Source organism: Ipomoea triloba, chromosome 6, assembly GCF_003576645.1.
Source record: "Ipomoea triloba cultivar NCNSP0323 chromosome 6, ASM357664v1".
Taxonomy (NCBI): domain Eukaryota; kingdom Viridiplantae; phylum Streptophyta; class Magnoliopsida; order Solanales; family Convolvulaceae; genus Ipomoea; species Ipomoea triloba.
This window is the reverse complement of record NC_044921.1, coordinates 13,736,150-13,752,061: the sequence shown is the minus strand read 5'-3', so window position 1 is coordinate 13,752,061 and position 15,912 is coordinate 13,736,150. Positions and strand designations below refer to the sequence as shown.

The 15,912-nt window shown below is 36.0% G+C and overlaps 2 protein-coding genes across 2 annotated transcripts; one reads left to right on the top strand and one right to left on the bottom strand.

Annotated features, from left to right (window-relative positions):
* Window positions 1-3,057: 3,057 nt before the first annotated feature.
* On the top strand, window positions 3,058-6,244 carry LOC116021572 (adenine nucleotide transporter BT1, chloroplastic/mitochondrial). The gene is made up of 3 exons (XM_031262008.1): window positions 3,058-3,918; window positions 5,142-5,303; window positions 5,384-6,244. Exons 1-3 carry the CDS (start codon window positions 3,388-3,390, stop codon window positions 5,855-5,857), a joined length of 1,167 nt encoding a protein of 388 aa, XP_031117868.1. The 5' UTR covers window positions 3,058-3,387; the 3' UTR covers window positions 5,858-6,244.
* A 1,315-nt stretch (window positions 6,245-7,559) lies between these two features.
* LOC116022108 (cellulose synthase A catalytic subunit 1 [UDP-forming]) lies at window positions 7,560-15,604 on the bottom strand. The gene is made up of 14 exons (XM_031262678.1): window positions 15,524-15,604; window positions 14,625-14,820; window positions 13,982-14,163; window positions 13,231-13,354; window positions 12,954-13,140; window positions 12,453-12,719; window positions 11,994-12,339; window positions 11,560-11,697; window positions 11,267-11,392; window positions 10,358-10,570; window positions 9,996-10,260; window positions 9,249-9,445; window positions 8,761-9,111; window positions 7,560-8,473 (listed from the first exon to the last, which is right to left on the bottom strand). Exons 1-14 carry the CDS (start codon window positions 15,602-15,604, stop codon window positions 7,886-7,888), a joined length of 3,261 nt encoding a protein of 1,086 aa, XP_031118538.1. The 3' UTR covers window positions 7,560-7,885.
* Between the last annotated feature and the right edge of the window lie 308 nt (window positions 15,605-15,912).

The window sequence follows — 15,912 nt, the reverse complement described above, 5'->3', positions numbered from 1 at the left end:
TAGAACGAACAACTAAATTAAAGCCTAAAGTGCTATAGTGGATACCTAACTTAATTAGTTGACACCTAGCTAGCTATATATGTTTAAAACGAACAACTAAATTATAGAACGAATTGAAGTGTAATCACTAGGTCTTGAATTCTTATCCATGCATGACTCCCACGTGAGGTTAGCATGTATGCATACTTTAATGATTCTAAATATCAGGTGATATGAAAAGAATATGGGTGATACTTGAGAAAAGAATATAATAAACTATGTGAGAGAAGTAGGGTCACTTCAAAGTCGAATTGTACATGCTTAATTCTTTAATTAGAAACTCTTGTAAAACTAGGAAAGACGTTCTATAGCCAAAACGGGTACACCCATGATACTTACCAAAGATTTGGATGTTCGTATGAAAGATATATCATCATTTGTAGAAATGACAGTAAGGTTCAAAGACATCGCATTCTACCAGACAACTAGTAAAGTAAATATATCTTTATAATGGAAGGTTCAAAGGGTAACACCTACTTGTCCTATGCATGGACCGTCTGTTGAACATTATTGTGTCGTTTTCAATCTTGAAAATGTATTTTCATTCATTATATTGTGAGTTATTATTAGAAAAAAGTGCCTATAATTGCATTTAAATCAACCATTTTATGGTATAATTTTCAATGAGGCCCACTTCCGATTTAGGTTAGGTCAAAGTGGATTCGGGTTTTTCTAATCATTGAGTGTCCATAAATTAACTTGATCCTGCCAACTAGTAATGAAAGATTAAAGTATCTAATTAAATAGGAGTCGCACTTGTGTGAGAAAGATCCATGAAACGGGTCGAGTCTATGATAGAAATCATAATACTTATTCTAGAAAATTTGATGCCAATTTGAAATAAATAAATTGTTACTTATCATAGATATTGCAATGTTTATATGTGAAATTGTGATACTATTTAGGATGAAATGATTGTTACTAATGATAAATATTATAATACTTATAACTGAAATTGTGATACTTATTATAAAGTGTAATTCTAATGTAAATATTGTAATACTTATACGTTAAATGTTATTTTTGAAAAAAAAATTTAATACTTATTGTAGAAAATTTAATACCAATTTGAATTAAAAATAAATCGTTACTTATGATAAATATTGTAATACTTATATGTGAAATTGAGATATTATTTAGGGTAAATTGATAGTTACTAATGATAAATATTGTAATATTTATATAATTGAAATTGTGATACTTACAAACCTAATTATCTACAACTCGACCTGTCTCACTGACCATGGTCTCACACAAGTTTTTGTCATTAAATAAAGCGAAAATAAGGAAAGAAGATTTTTAGAGGGATGGATTGAATTACTCTTTTAAAATTCATTGAGAATAGGGCTCCCAAAGTCAACCTTCATATAAATATATTTTTAAATTTGTATATAATTAATACATACCAAAATAATTATCTATCTAATAAATAAAAAATTAATAAGTGTGAATGAAGGTTATACTCTTTATTTATGTTTGTTTTTTCGTTACAATTTTTTTTTGTATACATTATGCTATAAAAGTTGTACTATACAATATTTTGGACAAACATACCCCTACCGTACTGTTATAATTTATGTTATCTTCTTCACTATTGTCACAATGCACATGCATTCACCATATATTTTCTATCTTCTTCAACAACAACAACAACAACAATAATAATAATATGCACATTTTATATTGGAGTTATATGTTAGTTATTTCCTAAAATATAAATATCAAATTTATAAAAATGCTTGACATTATTATTATTTATAATAATATAAATATATGAAATCTAAACAAATTTAAGATTTTAATATAAAGTTGTAATATTGTGTACCTATTTCTACACATTGTGCATAACAAATACTAATATAATTAATATGTACTAAAAATATATAATTAATTAATAAATGTTCTATATACAAAATGTATAATAATTAAGTACTTTAATATTAATGTCTTTATCGTTTCCAAAAAAATATTAATGTCTTTATTGATCAATCATTCATAGGCATGTCGAGACTCTAATCTCTATTATTTCAATCTTGTTATTATTACTTTAACTTTTTTTTTTTAAATACTACTAATTCTAACTACTTTCTCAACCTAGTTCACAGAGACTCAAATCTACGGAGTACTTCCTTCCATTTGGAAGTGTAAATCGAATACCACTAGACCACAAGCTCTTTGACTTACTTTAACTATTTTAATTTCTATTACTCTTCTAATAGTTGATAATTTAAAATTAGAATAATTAAACCTTCAAAACCACGCCACTCCTATTTAATTCCTTGAAAATTGTCAATGAAACGTAAAACAGTAAAAACGTTATAATTGTAAATGAGCAAATACTAATTTTATTTTTACGAGTATTAACAAAGGTATTTTCGTTGTTCACCCTCCATTTGACAAAATGACATTTTTAGTTTATATATTTAATTCTTATCAATTTTCATCAATGATTATTATTTTAATTTTAAAATTCACGCTGCGCTAGTCACCATCCATTTAGGACATGCTGAAATATGAAATTATTAAATGTATTTTCGTCATTTCATAACTAAAATCCCAATTCGAGTAGATGAATAATAAGATTTAAGTCCTAAGATTGTAATTCGTTGTTCTTCTCCTCATCATTATTCTCCTTCTTATTCATTTAAGGACATAGGAGAACGCAAAATTGAGATATTGGGACTTAAATTCCTTTGTTCAGGTTCGAATTGACTTCTTAATTAAGAAAGGACGAAAATATCCCTTATAATTTCATATTTCGGAATGTGCTAAACAGATGAATGACCAGCGCAGCGTGATGAATTTTAAAATTAAAATAATAATCGTGGATGAAAATTGATAAGAATTAAACATATAAACTAAAATTGTGATTTTGTGAATCCCATAATTGGTATTTGCTCAATTGTAATTTGTAAATCATGTAGAATGGAAAAAATGTTCCACTTTTGGTAGAATATGAAATGGAAATCACTTATTACTGGAAAGCTTTTTTCATGTCTTTTCTGTTTCGAAAGGGTAGAGAGAATCTGAAGTCTCACTTGTTTCGTATTTTGTATTTTCCGCTGAAAGCTTCTCAACACTCTCCATCGAACAAGATTATTCTTTCTCACATACTCTTTATCTTTCTATTGCTTTTCTAGGCTCTAGACTCGAATCTATTCGTCAAAATTTTTCGAAAACCCAAACGCGACAATGAATTTTTTAATCACCCATTTGCCCAGTGCCGATTCGTTTGCTCCTTCAGCTTTCCCGTATTGCCTAAACCCCTGAATCGACAGCTTTGATTGTTGTTTTGGGTTCTGATTCAAAGGGTTCTTTCAATTCTTTGCTTTCGACAAGGTTCAAATCATGGCAGGCAAAGGAATGCAGGCGTTGGAGTGGAAGAAGGATGGGTTCTCTTCGAATTCTCAGTTGGGGTTTCAATGGAGTCTACAAGATGCGAACTTTTGCCCTGGTGGGCTGTTTGCCTGCGTGGGTCAAATGGGTGGGAATATGAGTGTCGGCGTTTCGTCTCCGAACCCGTCGGATTCCCGGGACGAGAACGGGGGTTTCAAGCTCCCCTATTTCGATTTGTACGCCAAATACATCTCCTCACTTGAGGAGGAAGTGGGTGCGAAGAAGAAGAAACCTAGGCTCAAGCTTAAGATTAAGGTTTCGAATCCTTCATTGAGGAGGTTGATAAGTGGGGCAATTGCAGGGGCAGTGTCGAGAACTGCTGTAGCTCCATTGGAGACCATTAGGACTCATTTGATGGTTGGGAGTAGTGGGCATTCGACAACCGAGGTGTTCCACTCTATCATGGCACATGAAGGGTGGACTGGATTGTTTAGGGGTAATTTGGTTAATGTGATTCGTGTCGCGCCTAGCAAGGCCATTGAGGTATAATTCTTTGAGTATTTTGCTTCACACTTTCACTTTTTGGTTGATATATTGGTTAAGTTCATAAGTTGTGCTTCTATTTCGTGTTCATTGCTTAATTGAGGCATTATTTGTTGTTGGCAAACCGAATTGGTTAGTTGTGTGAATTCCACAATGAGCTTTTAGGGCCTTATTAAGTCATAGGTATTGTAGAATCATTGGCACCATCGTTGTTATTCTCGTTAGGTTGAGAAGTTGCTTAATGTGGAGCTGTGTTTGCTGCATTAGTTTCTTGTTGTTATGTTGAGGATCATCTTTGTTGTCGTATTCATTTGCCAAACAGTATATCTAGTTTTCCCTTCTAAATGTGCTCATACTAGAGACGGTTGGGTTACTATCTTAAAACTTTTATAGTCTTTATTTGCTGGCAGGCAGTTACTATCCTGGATTTGAACTTTCACGTGGTACTCAGGAATAAACAATCTTTACGAAAGTAGCAAGAATATGGCAGCATTATCTTTTCTTGTATGATGAGTTTTCAAAAGCTCAAGATAAGTAATAGTCCGACATTTAGTTGTAATTGTGAGGGTGTGCCTTGATTCCCTTAATGCGCAGCAGTACTTTTTAAAACAATTTGATAGCTCTAGTTGAACAAATCCAATTAATAGTATTTCTTTCTCTTTTGTTAAAAGGTCATCGAACTTAGTAGCTTATGTTCTGGCTAAAGCTGCTTGTTCTATGACTGATTGTATTTATTGGACTGTTGCTCTGCCTCCTATCATCTTCGATAGCTCGAGGCTTGATTCACATTAATATATCTTTTGATCCTTCTCTCAAAAACATGTTTTTCTTTTTTTTTTGGGTGACGAGGGAAACCCCACAACCCTTTTGGGTGTAGGTAAACCTTGCCTTGTGACCCTAGCCGGCAAAGGACCACAAGAAAGTAAACCAACCTTGGTTACCAATAGCTGACCAGCTCAAACCAAGGGGGCAAGGATTCATAACTCGACCTTGTGGTTACAAATGTGGATCTCTTGCCATCTTGGCTAGGAATGTATTTCTTATTCTAGTTAGTTGGGAATTGGGATGCAAAATCTCTTATGCACTAGAGATTCGCTTTTCTTCAAAATTGGAAAATTGTTATCACCGATATCATTTGCTTTGCCATAGAAAAGGGTCATGTATTCACCTTCAATTTACCATTTTGTACTGTATCTTAGCTGAAAGTTGTTTGTGCTTTGCAGCTTTTTGCTTACGACACGGTTAATAAGAACTTGTCGGCCAAACCCGGTGAGCAGCCTAAACTTCCGATTCCCGCTTCATTAGTTGCTGGAGCGTGTGCTGGTGTAAGTTCAACATTGGTGACATATCCTCTTGAATTGGTCAAGACTCGACTGACAATCCAGGTAATCTTGCGATGCTGCTTTGCAGACACAGACTTTTGGCGTAAATAATATAGGGTTGAATGATTTTCTTGAAACTGTAGAGAGGAGTTTACGAAGGTCTACTCGATGCATTCATAAAAATATTGAAAGAGGGGGGTCCAGGAGAGCTCTACCGGGGTCTCACCCCGAGTTTAATTGGAGTGATTCCATATGCTGCAACGAACTACTTTGCGTACGACACACTGCGAAAATCCTACACAAAGTTTTTCAAACAAGAGAGAATTGGCAACATCGAGACCCTTTTGATCGGGTCCATGGCCGGAGCTATATCCAGCAGCGCCACCTTCCCTCTAGAAGTGGCCCGTAAGCACATGCAGGTAGGGGCTGTTAGCGGGAGGCAAGTATACAAGAACGTGATTCATGCTCTCGCCACCATCCTTGAACAGGAAGGTATCGCGGGATTGTATAAAGGGCTGGGACCCAGCTGCATGAAGTTGGTGCCGGCTGCTGGGATTTCTTTCATGTGTTATGAAGCGTGCAAGAGGATATTGGTAGAGAAAAACGACGAGGAGTAGAAGAGCTTCTTACGACACACATAAGGTAGATTGAATGAAGTTCATTAGCGTCTTGCATTTGTTTATGTTACAGCACTTCACTATACTGACCCCCCCGGTATTGAGCAACGTAACGTTACCAGGGAAGTTGTTAAGTAGCATTTGCTGTTTCTTCTAAGTCAAGAAATTACATCTGATTGGAAAGAAATTTTGAAGACAATAAGGGGAGATGAATGGTTTTAAGTTTGTGCAATCACAGAATTGGTATTTTACAAGTTGTGAAATTGTATCAATTTTGTTTGTCCCAAATGGTTGAGTCACTGCCAATTTTAGGAGAAGAAAACCAAGTTCAGAGAAAAAAACCAAACTGTGAAATGTGAAGAGTAAATATCATTTTTAGTCCCTCAACTATAATATATGTATCAATTTTGGTCCTTGACTATTAAAAATTTTAAATTAAGTGCATGACTATTCAATTTGTATCACATTTAGTCCTTGACTATTAACATTTTCAAATTAGGTGCATGACTATTTATTTTTTATCACATTTGGTCCTGTCGTAAATTTTCCTGCCAAATTTCCGGTGAAGTCACCGGTGACTGAGTAATTTATTTAATTTTTTATTTTAAAAAATATTTTAATACTCCGTAACTTTTAAATAAAAAAAAACTTAAAAATAAAAAAATAATAATAAAATAGAAAACGCCGGTCACTCCCGATGACTTCGCCGGAAATTTGACCGGAAAATTTAACGGCAGGACTAAATGTGATACAAAATGAATAGTCATGCATCTAATTTGAAAATGTTAATAGTCAAAGACCAAAATTGATACATGTATTATAATTGAGGGACTAAAAATGATATTTTCTCAAATGTGAACCAATTGATTAATATTCATTTTTAGTATACTGAATATTCATACTCAATATTCTGAAAGTTCGTTTTTAGTACTCCGTAGTATATATGAAAATAAAATTTTAGTAAAACCTTTGGAAAGTGAGCATTTAATTTATTGAAATGAACATTTGATATATTAATAATCAACCTTATTTTAATGGTCTATCTTTTAAGTGGACTATATAATCCATGATATAATGATTGCCAAAGCTAATACTTGTTCTTTGAACCAATCCAATCTTATTATGTTAGGAAAATGATATCTAAATTCAATTGCGTAGTGATATTTCTACTAACCAATCTAATTTTAGGGTGTGTTTGGTTCGAACATGAGAATTAAAGTTGCAATGGGAATTAAATACTTGGTAATTAGAATGAATTTTGATAAAAGTATTTTGCATGTTTGGTAATAGAATGAAATGGGAATCCAATATGGTTGTTTGGATATATATAACCATATAATTGGAATAAATATTCTTTAAAAAAAAAAAAAAAAAAAAAAGCAATTCAGTAATCCTATGTAGTGAATATGAGGACGCGATAAAATGATGAGAGATGGTTGAGTTAATGGGATGATACTTGATTTAAATTAGGTGATGAGTATTTTAATTTTAATTAACGAGCTATCTTTTATCATCTCATCACATTTTAATGCTCTCACTAGGGTCACAAGCTCCCTCGTAACTGAACTCGAGATGTGTTTCACTCTAGATAACTTTTTTTTTTATTAATTAGAAAGAAAAAGTGTCAAATAAACTCCTAAGTTAACGAGCTATCTTCTAAGGAGAAATTGCATTGACAATTATGATTTTTAAGAACCACAAATACAAGAACATCAACAAATTACTTTTCTTTTTAGGTCCTGAAGTTGCTGCCAATACATTTGTGAAGAACATCCTGTCAGAGAATACTAAAAATTTAACAAATTTAGGTCACTGCCAAGTAACAGCTTTAGTCTATGACAAAATACCCATCCCAAACCAAAACTATAAGACATCCCAAACCATTCTTGCAAAGAAACATGATACAACAATAATAACTTAACTATAACACATCCCACACGCAATTTTTGCGCCTCAGTTTCTTGCCTATATACACGAGTACAGAGCCGTTTAGGGCTTTCCTTTCAGCAAAATGGCATCCAAAACCGACTAGCAGTTGATGCCACATTGGCCTCCAGCGGCAGCTTTTGCGGTGTCTGAAGTGAAGGGGTCTATTCGCACCCATAACAAAGAGAAGATGGATGCAAGAAGTATGGACCAGACGATGACAATGGTAGGAGTGCGGTTCTGCCTGCCCAACAGACCTTTGAGGAAAGGGTACAAGTGCACGATGACCCAAATGGCAAAGAACAGTCTCCCGAATAGAGGGCCCCACGACTGATACCCGCTGTTTATGGCAAACGAGACACCTGCCACTATGCCTACTAGGTTGACTATAAGGACTGTGGTCGGGGGGATAAGAAGGGATGTCCACTTGAACACGTAAAGCTCAGCAAAATCTCCATCTTCATCAGAAGCCTTCGAAGTGACCGTGAAATTCGTATCAATCCCGGCAAGTACTTTTAGGAGACCTTGGAACACGGCAAAAAGATGAGCAGATGTGCCACCGATGACCCAGAACTGTTCATTTCTCCACCAATCCTCGATGCTGACACCGCTCCACCTAAGCTCCAATATACCAGTGGCGAAAATGGATATGAAGAGGAGAATGAACCAAGCGCTAGCATAGTTGCTTATCTGCAGAAAATTGATTAGATGTTATTCGGGAGGAAAATACTATGTGTACTCCCATTTTCTACTGCTAACTTTTACTCCCACACAAAAAATCTTGATGTAGACATTTGTATTGGGACCCACATGAAAAAAGTAGCTTATCAGTGCCTGCCACATCAGGGATTAAAATTTAGGGAGTAAGATTTGGGAGTCCATGTAGTAGAACTCTATACGGGATTCCAGAGAAGTTTATTGGTGCCTTCAACAAGAAACAGGAAGCAATGGAAACGAAAATTTTTCACATGACATACCTCGGGAACAATAAATTTCCCCGTGAGAAGGCAGATAGCGGGGAGAATGCAGTAAGCAAGCAATGGAATGGAGGTGATGGGATAAACAATGGTGTTAATGTACGCTATTCTTTCCAAGAGTTTCAGTCTTCCATTGTAGCCATACCATATCGGGCAATGCCGGCTAAGAAGAATTTCAATGGATCCCAAGGCCCACCGAAGCACTTGGTTCAAACGATCTGAAAGATTTATAGGAGCAGACCCTTTAAATGCCGGGCGAGGAGGCACGCAATAGATAGAAATCCATCCTCTTGCGTGCATCTTAAATCCAGTCAAGATATCCTCGGTGACAGACCCATAGATCCATCCAATCTGATTACAGAAAACATATCCCTATCAATTTGCATTTCATATCGTGACTCAATATGTACATGATCAGAAATACATGCATACACATTCCAATAGGAGCAAACAGTACAAATTTCAAGCATTTTGTCATCGTGCCATACCTCTTTTCCCCATTCAGTCTTGTCCTCGTACCCACAGCTAATGACATGGATTGCTTCTTTCAAAAGTGTTGCGGGATTAGTTGACGGTGGAATGCCTCCCTGTTCCATAAAGGTAGCAGCGATAAAAACGGGAGACTGACCAAACCGCTTCTCTAAGCTCTTCTGAGACATGAGAAGAGACTTTTCTTCATCATATCCTGCATATCCAAAAGGAATGATGTCAAAGAAAAGCAAACTAACACAACCCTTTGTTCTTATTGCCAGTATCATCTACAGCAAATGTTTTACAAGCTGTTAAAATTTATGATAATAGTAGAAATTCATCTTTAAAATGTTTCCAGGTGACTGAGAGAGAGCATAAGAGATGTCACACCAGAAATAAGCTCAATTGTTAGCTGCTCTTCTTCATTATTATTATAAATAAGTGTCAAATAGGCCATCAAACTACGTGATAATGCAATTAGGCCACTGAATTTTAAAAAAAACTACAATTGAATCCCTAAACTAACCTATTTTAGTGGAATTTGCAGTTTTTTCAGATTTCTAACAGGTCACCCCAAATTTAAAATATTTTTTAAAATAATTTTTTTAAAATAATTATATATATATGTATAAACCTGCTTCGTCTCCAGCCAGAGACCAAGATGGTCTCCGGCGGAGACGAATTTGTAGTTTTTTTAGGGATTCAATTGTAGTTTTTTTGTTGTTTTTAATGGGGAAGTGAAATGCATTATTATGAAGGCATACCTTCCACGCCGTCTTCAATGTCCTCCACATTAAAAATAGGAATGGTAGATTCAGTTCTTTTAGCCGCCCTCTTTTTATCAATATATTTCTTGTTACCACTCCCTCCCTTCTTTCTTGAGCCACAACAGCTCTTCACAATAATGTTCGGCTCCAAATCAGCTTCAGTTAAGACAGGATCGTAACCGTATAAGGCTTGCCTGTTAAAACAACACCCAGTTCCCACATAGACAGGACCCTGAAGCCCATCCAGCCCCTTCAAGTTGATCTGAGAAACGGGTACACATAAGCAATGAGCACTCTTGATAGCCCAACAGAAAAATTACCAATTACCTTAAAAGATACAAATCTTAAGAGAGACCTACATCGAAGAACACAATGTTGCGGTTGGCATATCTATCATGCAAGTCAATGCCATCAAACCTCTGAGGGAATTGAACATAGCATGTCTTCTTTCCATAAGCAGGATCCATCATGAAACACATGGCTTCTTTAAGTGCTTTGCTGTTGTTAAAGTAGTGATCACAATCGACATTCAAAAGATAGGCTCCATTGGTGAGGACAGCAGAAACGCGAATCTGCAGAAAATCAGAAAACCTCATTGCATATTTAAAAAATGTAGTGATAAGTCGTTATATTGCGTCTTTTACACCAAAACCTATTTTGGAAAATAAAATAATTCATACCATTATCCATGTCTAACAAATAAAATAGTAAGGTTGTAAAAGGGGGCGGTGGATGGGTGCTTAGTCACCGCCTAGGCGGGTGCCTAGGTATATAAAAAAAATAAAAATTTACCTTTATTTATTTTAGGCTTTAATATCAAAGCATAAAAGGCCTTTCATTTATTTTAGGCTTTAATGCCAAAGCATAAAAGACTTTTCATTTACTTCAAAATTTCAATACCAAAGCATAGAAGACCTTTCATTTACTTCAGGCATAAATATTAAAGCATAAAAAGTAGAGCCTAGGCACATAAATAATAATAATAATAAATTGTTTTTGCCTTTCATTTACTTCAAGACTATCAAAAAAAAAAAAATCCTAACTCTGCTCTTCTTTGTCAAATGGAAAAAAACTCAGCTTGAGTTAGGCACCGAATCGGCCAAGTTGGGGGCCAAGGGCGCCTAGTCGGCTGGCTACTTGGCCGGCCGATTAAAAGACGCCTAGGCCTGAAATCCCCTCGACCTAGGGGCGCCTATGCAGCCACCTAGGCTGAGTTTTGCAACAATAAATACTAGATCCAATATCAATATGAAGTATCCATTGCCTACCAAAGCATTCATAGCTCCGGCCTTTTTGTGGTGTTGGAATCCTGGCCTCTTTTCACGAGAAACATAAACCAGGCGAGGAAGTTCATTTCCATCTGTATCAAGCCCACCACTATGACCCAAGAAGACCTGTTAATCCAAAAAGGATACGTAAAAATAAGACACTTCAATTATGTGCACCCTTCAAATTTTAATTAAAAAAGCACACACACACACACACAAAAGAGAAGGGATTTAAAAAAATAAAATAAAATAATAAAAATAAAAAATAAAACTAAAGAAATACTAATAAATACCTGGATCATTCCTGGATGATCCCTAGAGTTGTTTCCAGGCCAAGGGGTACCATCTTGCATTGTCCAACCCTCTTCAGGCATTTTTTGTGCTTTGGCAACAAGTGCATTGATACGTATCTTGAATTCATCATATTCCCTCTAAAAAATAAACCTTTCAGAATATAATAACTGAAAGAAATTTGTGCTGAACTGTCTCATAGATAAATCTCTATTGTGCTTTGCCAGGTTTGAATTTCATAAAAATTTCCAAACCATCACTACTTAAATTTAAATATGTACTTACACATCAAAAAAATGCGCTGCATCAAAACTTAATCACTATAGCAATCAAGTTGTGTTCAATTGTGCTTGTAATTTGGACAAAAATGCAGGGAGATATTAAGCACACTATTGTTACTGCTTACATGAGACTAATACTAGGCTTGTTATTTTACCTTCATTGCCCTACGCTCTTTCACAAATGAAGGTTGAATCTTGTCCTTCAAATAATCAATCTTCTGAGAGAAATAGAATTCAGGAGCCCGAGGCTCAATATTAAACTTCTTGCAGAATGGCACCCATTTCCTGGCAAACTCTGCAGTTTCCGAGAGGGCTTCAAATGTCAACATTGCTGAACCATCATCAGAAACATAGCATGAGACCTTGTCTACAGGGTAATCCACGGCAAGGATCGATAGCACTGTGTTTGCTGTGACAAGAGGAGGCTCTTTCATAGGATCCACAGTACTGACAAACACATCCACTGGTGCTAACTGAGAAGGCTCCCCCTCCCTATCATATCTGACAGAGTGATAAAAAGATCATTAAGACACCAAATCTATCACCAACAAGCAAATGGGAGTGGAAGATACCCTGATTCGAAAAAGTTTCTTGCAAGATGTTTTTCAGACTACCTTAATGCAAGCCTGTCCAGATAGGTCTCACGATTGATGGGTGACCATTTTGGGAACTGATCCAAAAGCCAAGATAAGGCAAACCAAACCTCACAGATAACCGATACCAACCACAAAGGATAGGCATCATTCACAGGGTGAGTCAGCCGGTATTGCAAGAAAAAGCCCAAGATGATCAACCGAAGTATAATTACAACCCGATAAGGGGTAACGTGAGAAGAAGGGATAGGAATCACACGACTTAAAGGTTGGCGAGCATCATCAGCCCTGTAACGAGTTGAAGCAAATGTGAAATTCAACATCAAACTACATTTTTACTTGATTATTTAAGTATCATAATAACACTGAAAAGATGTCCTTGTTGCTGCCAAAAAGCTTTACAGTCAACTTACATTCTTTATGTGTTTGTGTTTCATGGAATTTTATGCCTTCTGTCTCCCAATTTATATTGAAGGACATTTTAGAAACCAATTTATATTGAAGGACAATTTAGAAACTCACATTTGTAGCTCTTCTCCATTTGATCCTGTCCCCTCAATGTCTCCTTTCCCTTCCGTGTATCTGTTGGTTATTTGAGTCATATTTTTATCCTGTTTAAGTTTCCAACCTTCTACTCTCTCTTTCCAGTCAACACTACCAAGCCCGTAAGAATTCAAGTCCTTTGAAGGGTCCACAATTCTCACAGGAACTGCAGAGTATATCTTCTTCAGAATTTTGCAAGGAAAAGGATAGAAAGATTCACAGATTTACAGTAGAGGGGTTAAAGTAAACTGTATACCGGGTTGCCTTGGGTCAAGGTATGGTAGGGAGTGGCCATGCTTGTCTCCAGGGCCCAGAGGTCCTGACATACTTCTTACAGATTGAGTATCTGGTGTTGCACTTAGAGGGATTTCACCAGAGATCTAAAAACAATCATATGGTCATATGATAAGCAGAAAGAGGAAAACAAAGATGACAAAGGAGTTCTATTAAAACAAGAAAGTACCAAATATATTTGAACAGATTTTGTAACACAAAACAAAGATAATCCATACAGAAGAAGAGTCAATTCTGTCTTTTCATGCTATCCAGTTAAAATAAAATCAAATTAAAGAACACTTATAAAGGACCTGGCTACAAAAATAATGAATATGACATGACTGAACAAGCATATAAAAGAAACAGTTGTATTTTCTTTGTTTCCATACTGATGACAAAGGTTCACAGATCAGGTCACAAAAATGACTTTTGAAAGATACAAGTATGCATGAGCAGGGAAGAAAGATATGTTCTCAAAAAAGTAAAGTTTTTAGAGAATTTACATCTGAATGCATTTTATTTATTTCTTTATTCTACTTCACAGATATAATTAAGGACCCAACTAGCCCATGTTAAAAATTAAGAAAGCATTGTTCAAAGCTGCTGCTCTAACAACAGAAAAGTTTCATCTGTTAATTCTGTTTAACTACTATTTAGCAATCAAAAGCCAAAGTTGCAAGGATAGAAAACATGAATGAAAAGCTGATGACACAGGGTTCATCGTCACTTACTGGCTGCCCATTTGTCAGAAGAGGAATTGGTTGGTGAGATTCATGTCTAGAGGACGAAGAGAGATCAACATCTTCTCCCTGCCACTTGCGTCTGGCCTTGCCATTTCCTTCACCATAATTGAACTCATTGTCAAGGTCGTCAACATCCTCCTCATCATCATCACCGTCAACTCGTGGGCTCCCTAACAGTGCAAAGCAATGTTCAGATGATTATGATGATAATATCATAATGAGATATGTGCATGTGTGTGTATATAGGAGTGGGATCAGATGCGGACAGCTTGCCCCGTGGGGACGTGTGGATACACTATCAAGCCAGTATCAATGCCCCTAAAGCATTTCGAAATTACCTGATTCTCATTGATTGTCAACTCTGGTGCATTTGGAAATGCTTGAAAGTGCATTTTAGGAATGCTTGGCGGTGCATATCAAAGGTTGAAAATCAATGAAAAGGGGAGGATGCAATCAAGCATTTCCAAATGCATCAGGCACTACCTAATTGTCAACTCTGGTGCATTTGGAAATGCTTTACGCTGCATTGATACTGGCTTGACAGTGCATCCGCACGTTCTCACGAGAAGGCTTGTTCGCACCAGAACTCAACCCTATATATATATATAACATTTTATTCAAGTAGACTAACCTTTAAGCCTCTTGTATCTGGTCTTGCACTGGGGGCATGCTTGGTTCCCATCTTTGCGCTCATACTCATAACAAGGCCGACATACAGGAAAGGCACACTCATTACACGCAACAAATATATCACCATTAGCCGTCACCCCAACAGTATCACCACAAATCTGACATATCTGACTATCCAGATTCTTCAGGGGCTTCGGCTGTATTTGACACAAGCCACGAAAGTATACCGATCAGTCATTTTAAAAAGACATCAATACATGCTCTAAGCTACTAAAATATCTAATCAGCATAACACTAGGAAACCCGCCCTCACGCTGCTCTCTGAAAAGAAACCAATGGTCTTTGGAAGCTATGTACATGGGAAGACAAAAATTACTATATCAAAGATCTTAAATAAGAGAAGGATTTTGCATATATCACAAAATGGCAGATAATGAGTGGCTTTTCGAAAGCATAATTCAATCTTCTCAATCAACAACTGTAATATCAGCTCCAATTAATTCAGTGCATAAACTTAAAAAATAAAGATCAGACTGCCAAACCTATCTAGCATTACCAAAATGTGCAGTTCAGGAAAACACTATGAGGGGTCAGTGTTTAACCCACCCCCACCCCCACCCCAAAATAAAAAATAATAATAATAATTAAAAAAAAAAAAAAAAACCCTTAAATCCAGTAAACATTACCTCAAGAACACTCTCAAGACACAAATTAACATCCAAGAAGCATAATAACACCTTTTTCCTTCAAACTTTAGGAAGAAAAAAAATCATAACTTTAGCTCAAGACTCAGTCCTACTCTAGACATTCAGATCTAAGCACCAAAAAATATAAACCAAAAATGTAAAATGAATTTCAAGAATGCAAGTAGTCCAAATGAGTATTTCCACAAAGCCTTACCGCACTATCAGAATCATGGCGGATCCGAACCAGCTCATTCCGCTTGTGCGATCCAGCAACCAACCCAGCACTTGCCTCCATTTCTTCTTCAAGAAACAGAGGATTTCTACAATATTATTGCAACTATTTCCGATAAATTACTACAATGTGGACGAGCATTCGTGGAAACAAAAAATTTTTGGGGGGTTTAATAAATCAAAGATAGATCTTAGAAAATCAGAAGAAATTCAGGAATGTAGAATCGAAGCTGGTGGGTATTGTTGTTGTGGCGTGGGTTACTGTGAATTGACTTTGAGCATCTGATTGCACTCTTCCATAGACTTAAACTCTGTAGTGAATGCAATGTGACCAATATCTGTCATTTTATCATTTTTCTTCGAGTATTTTAA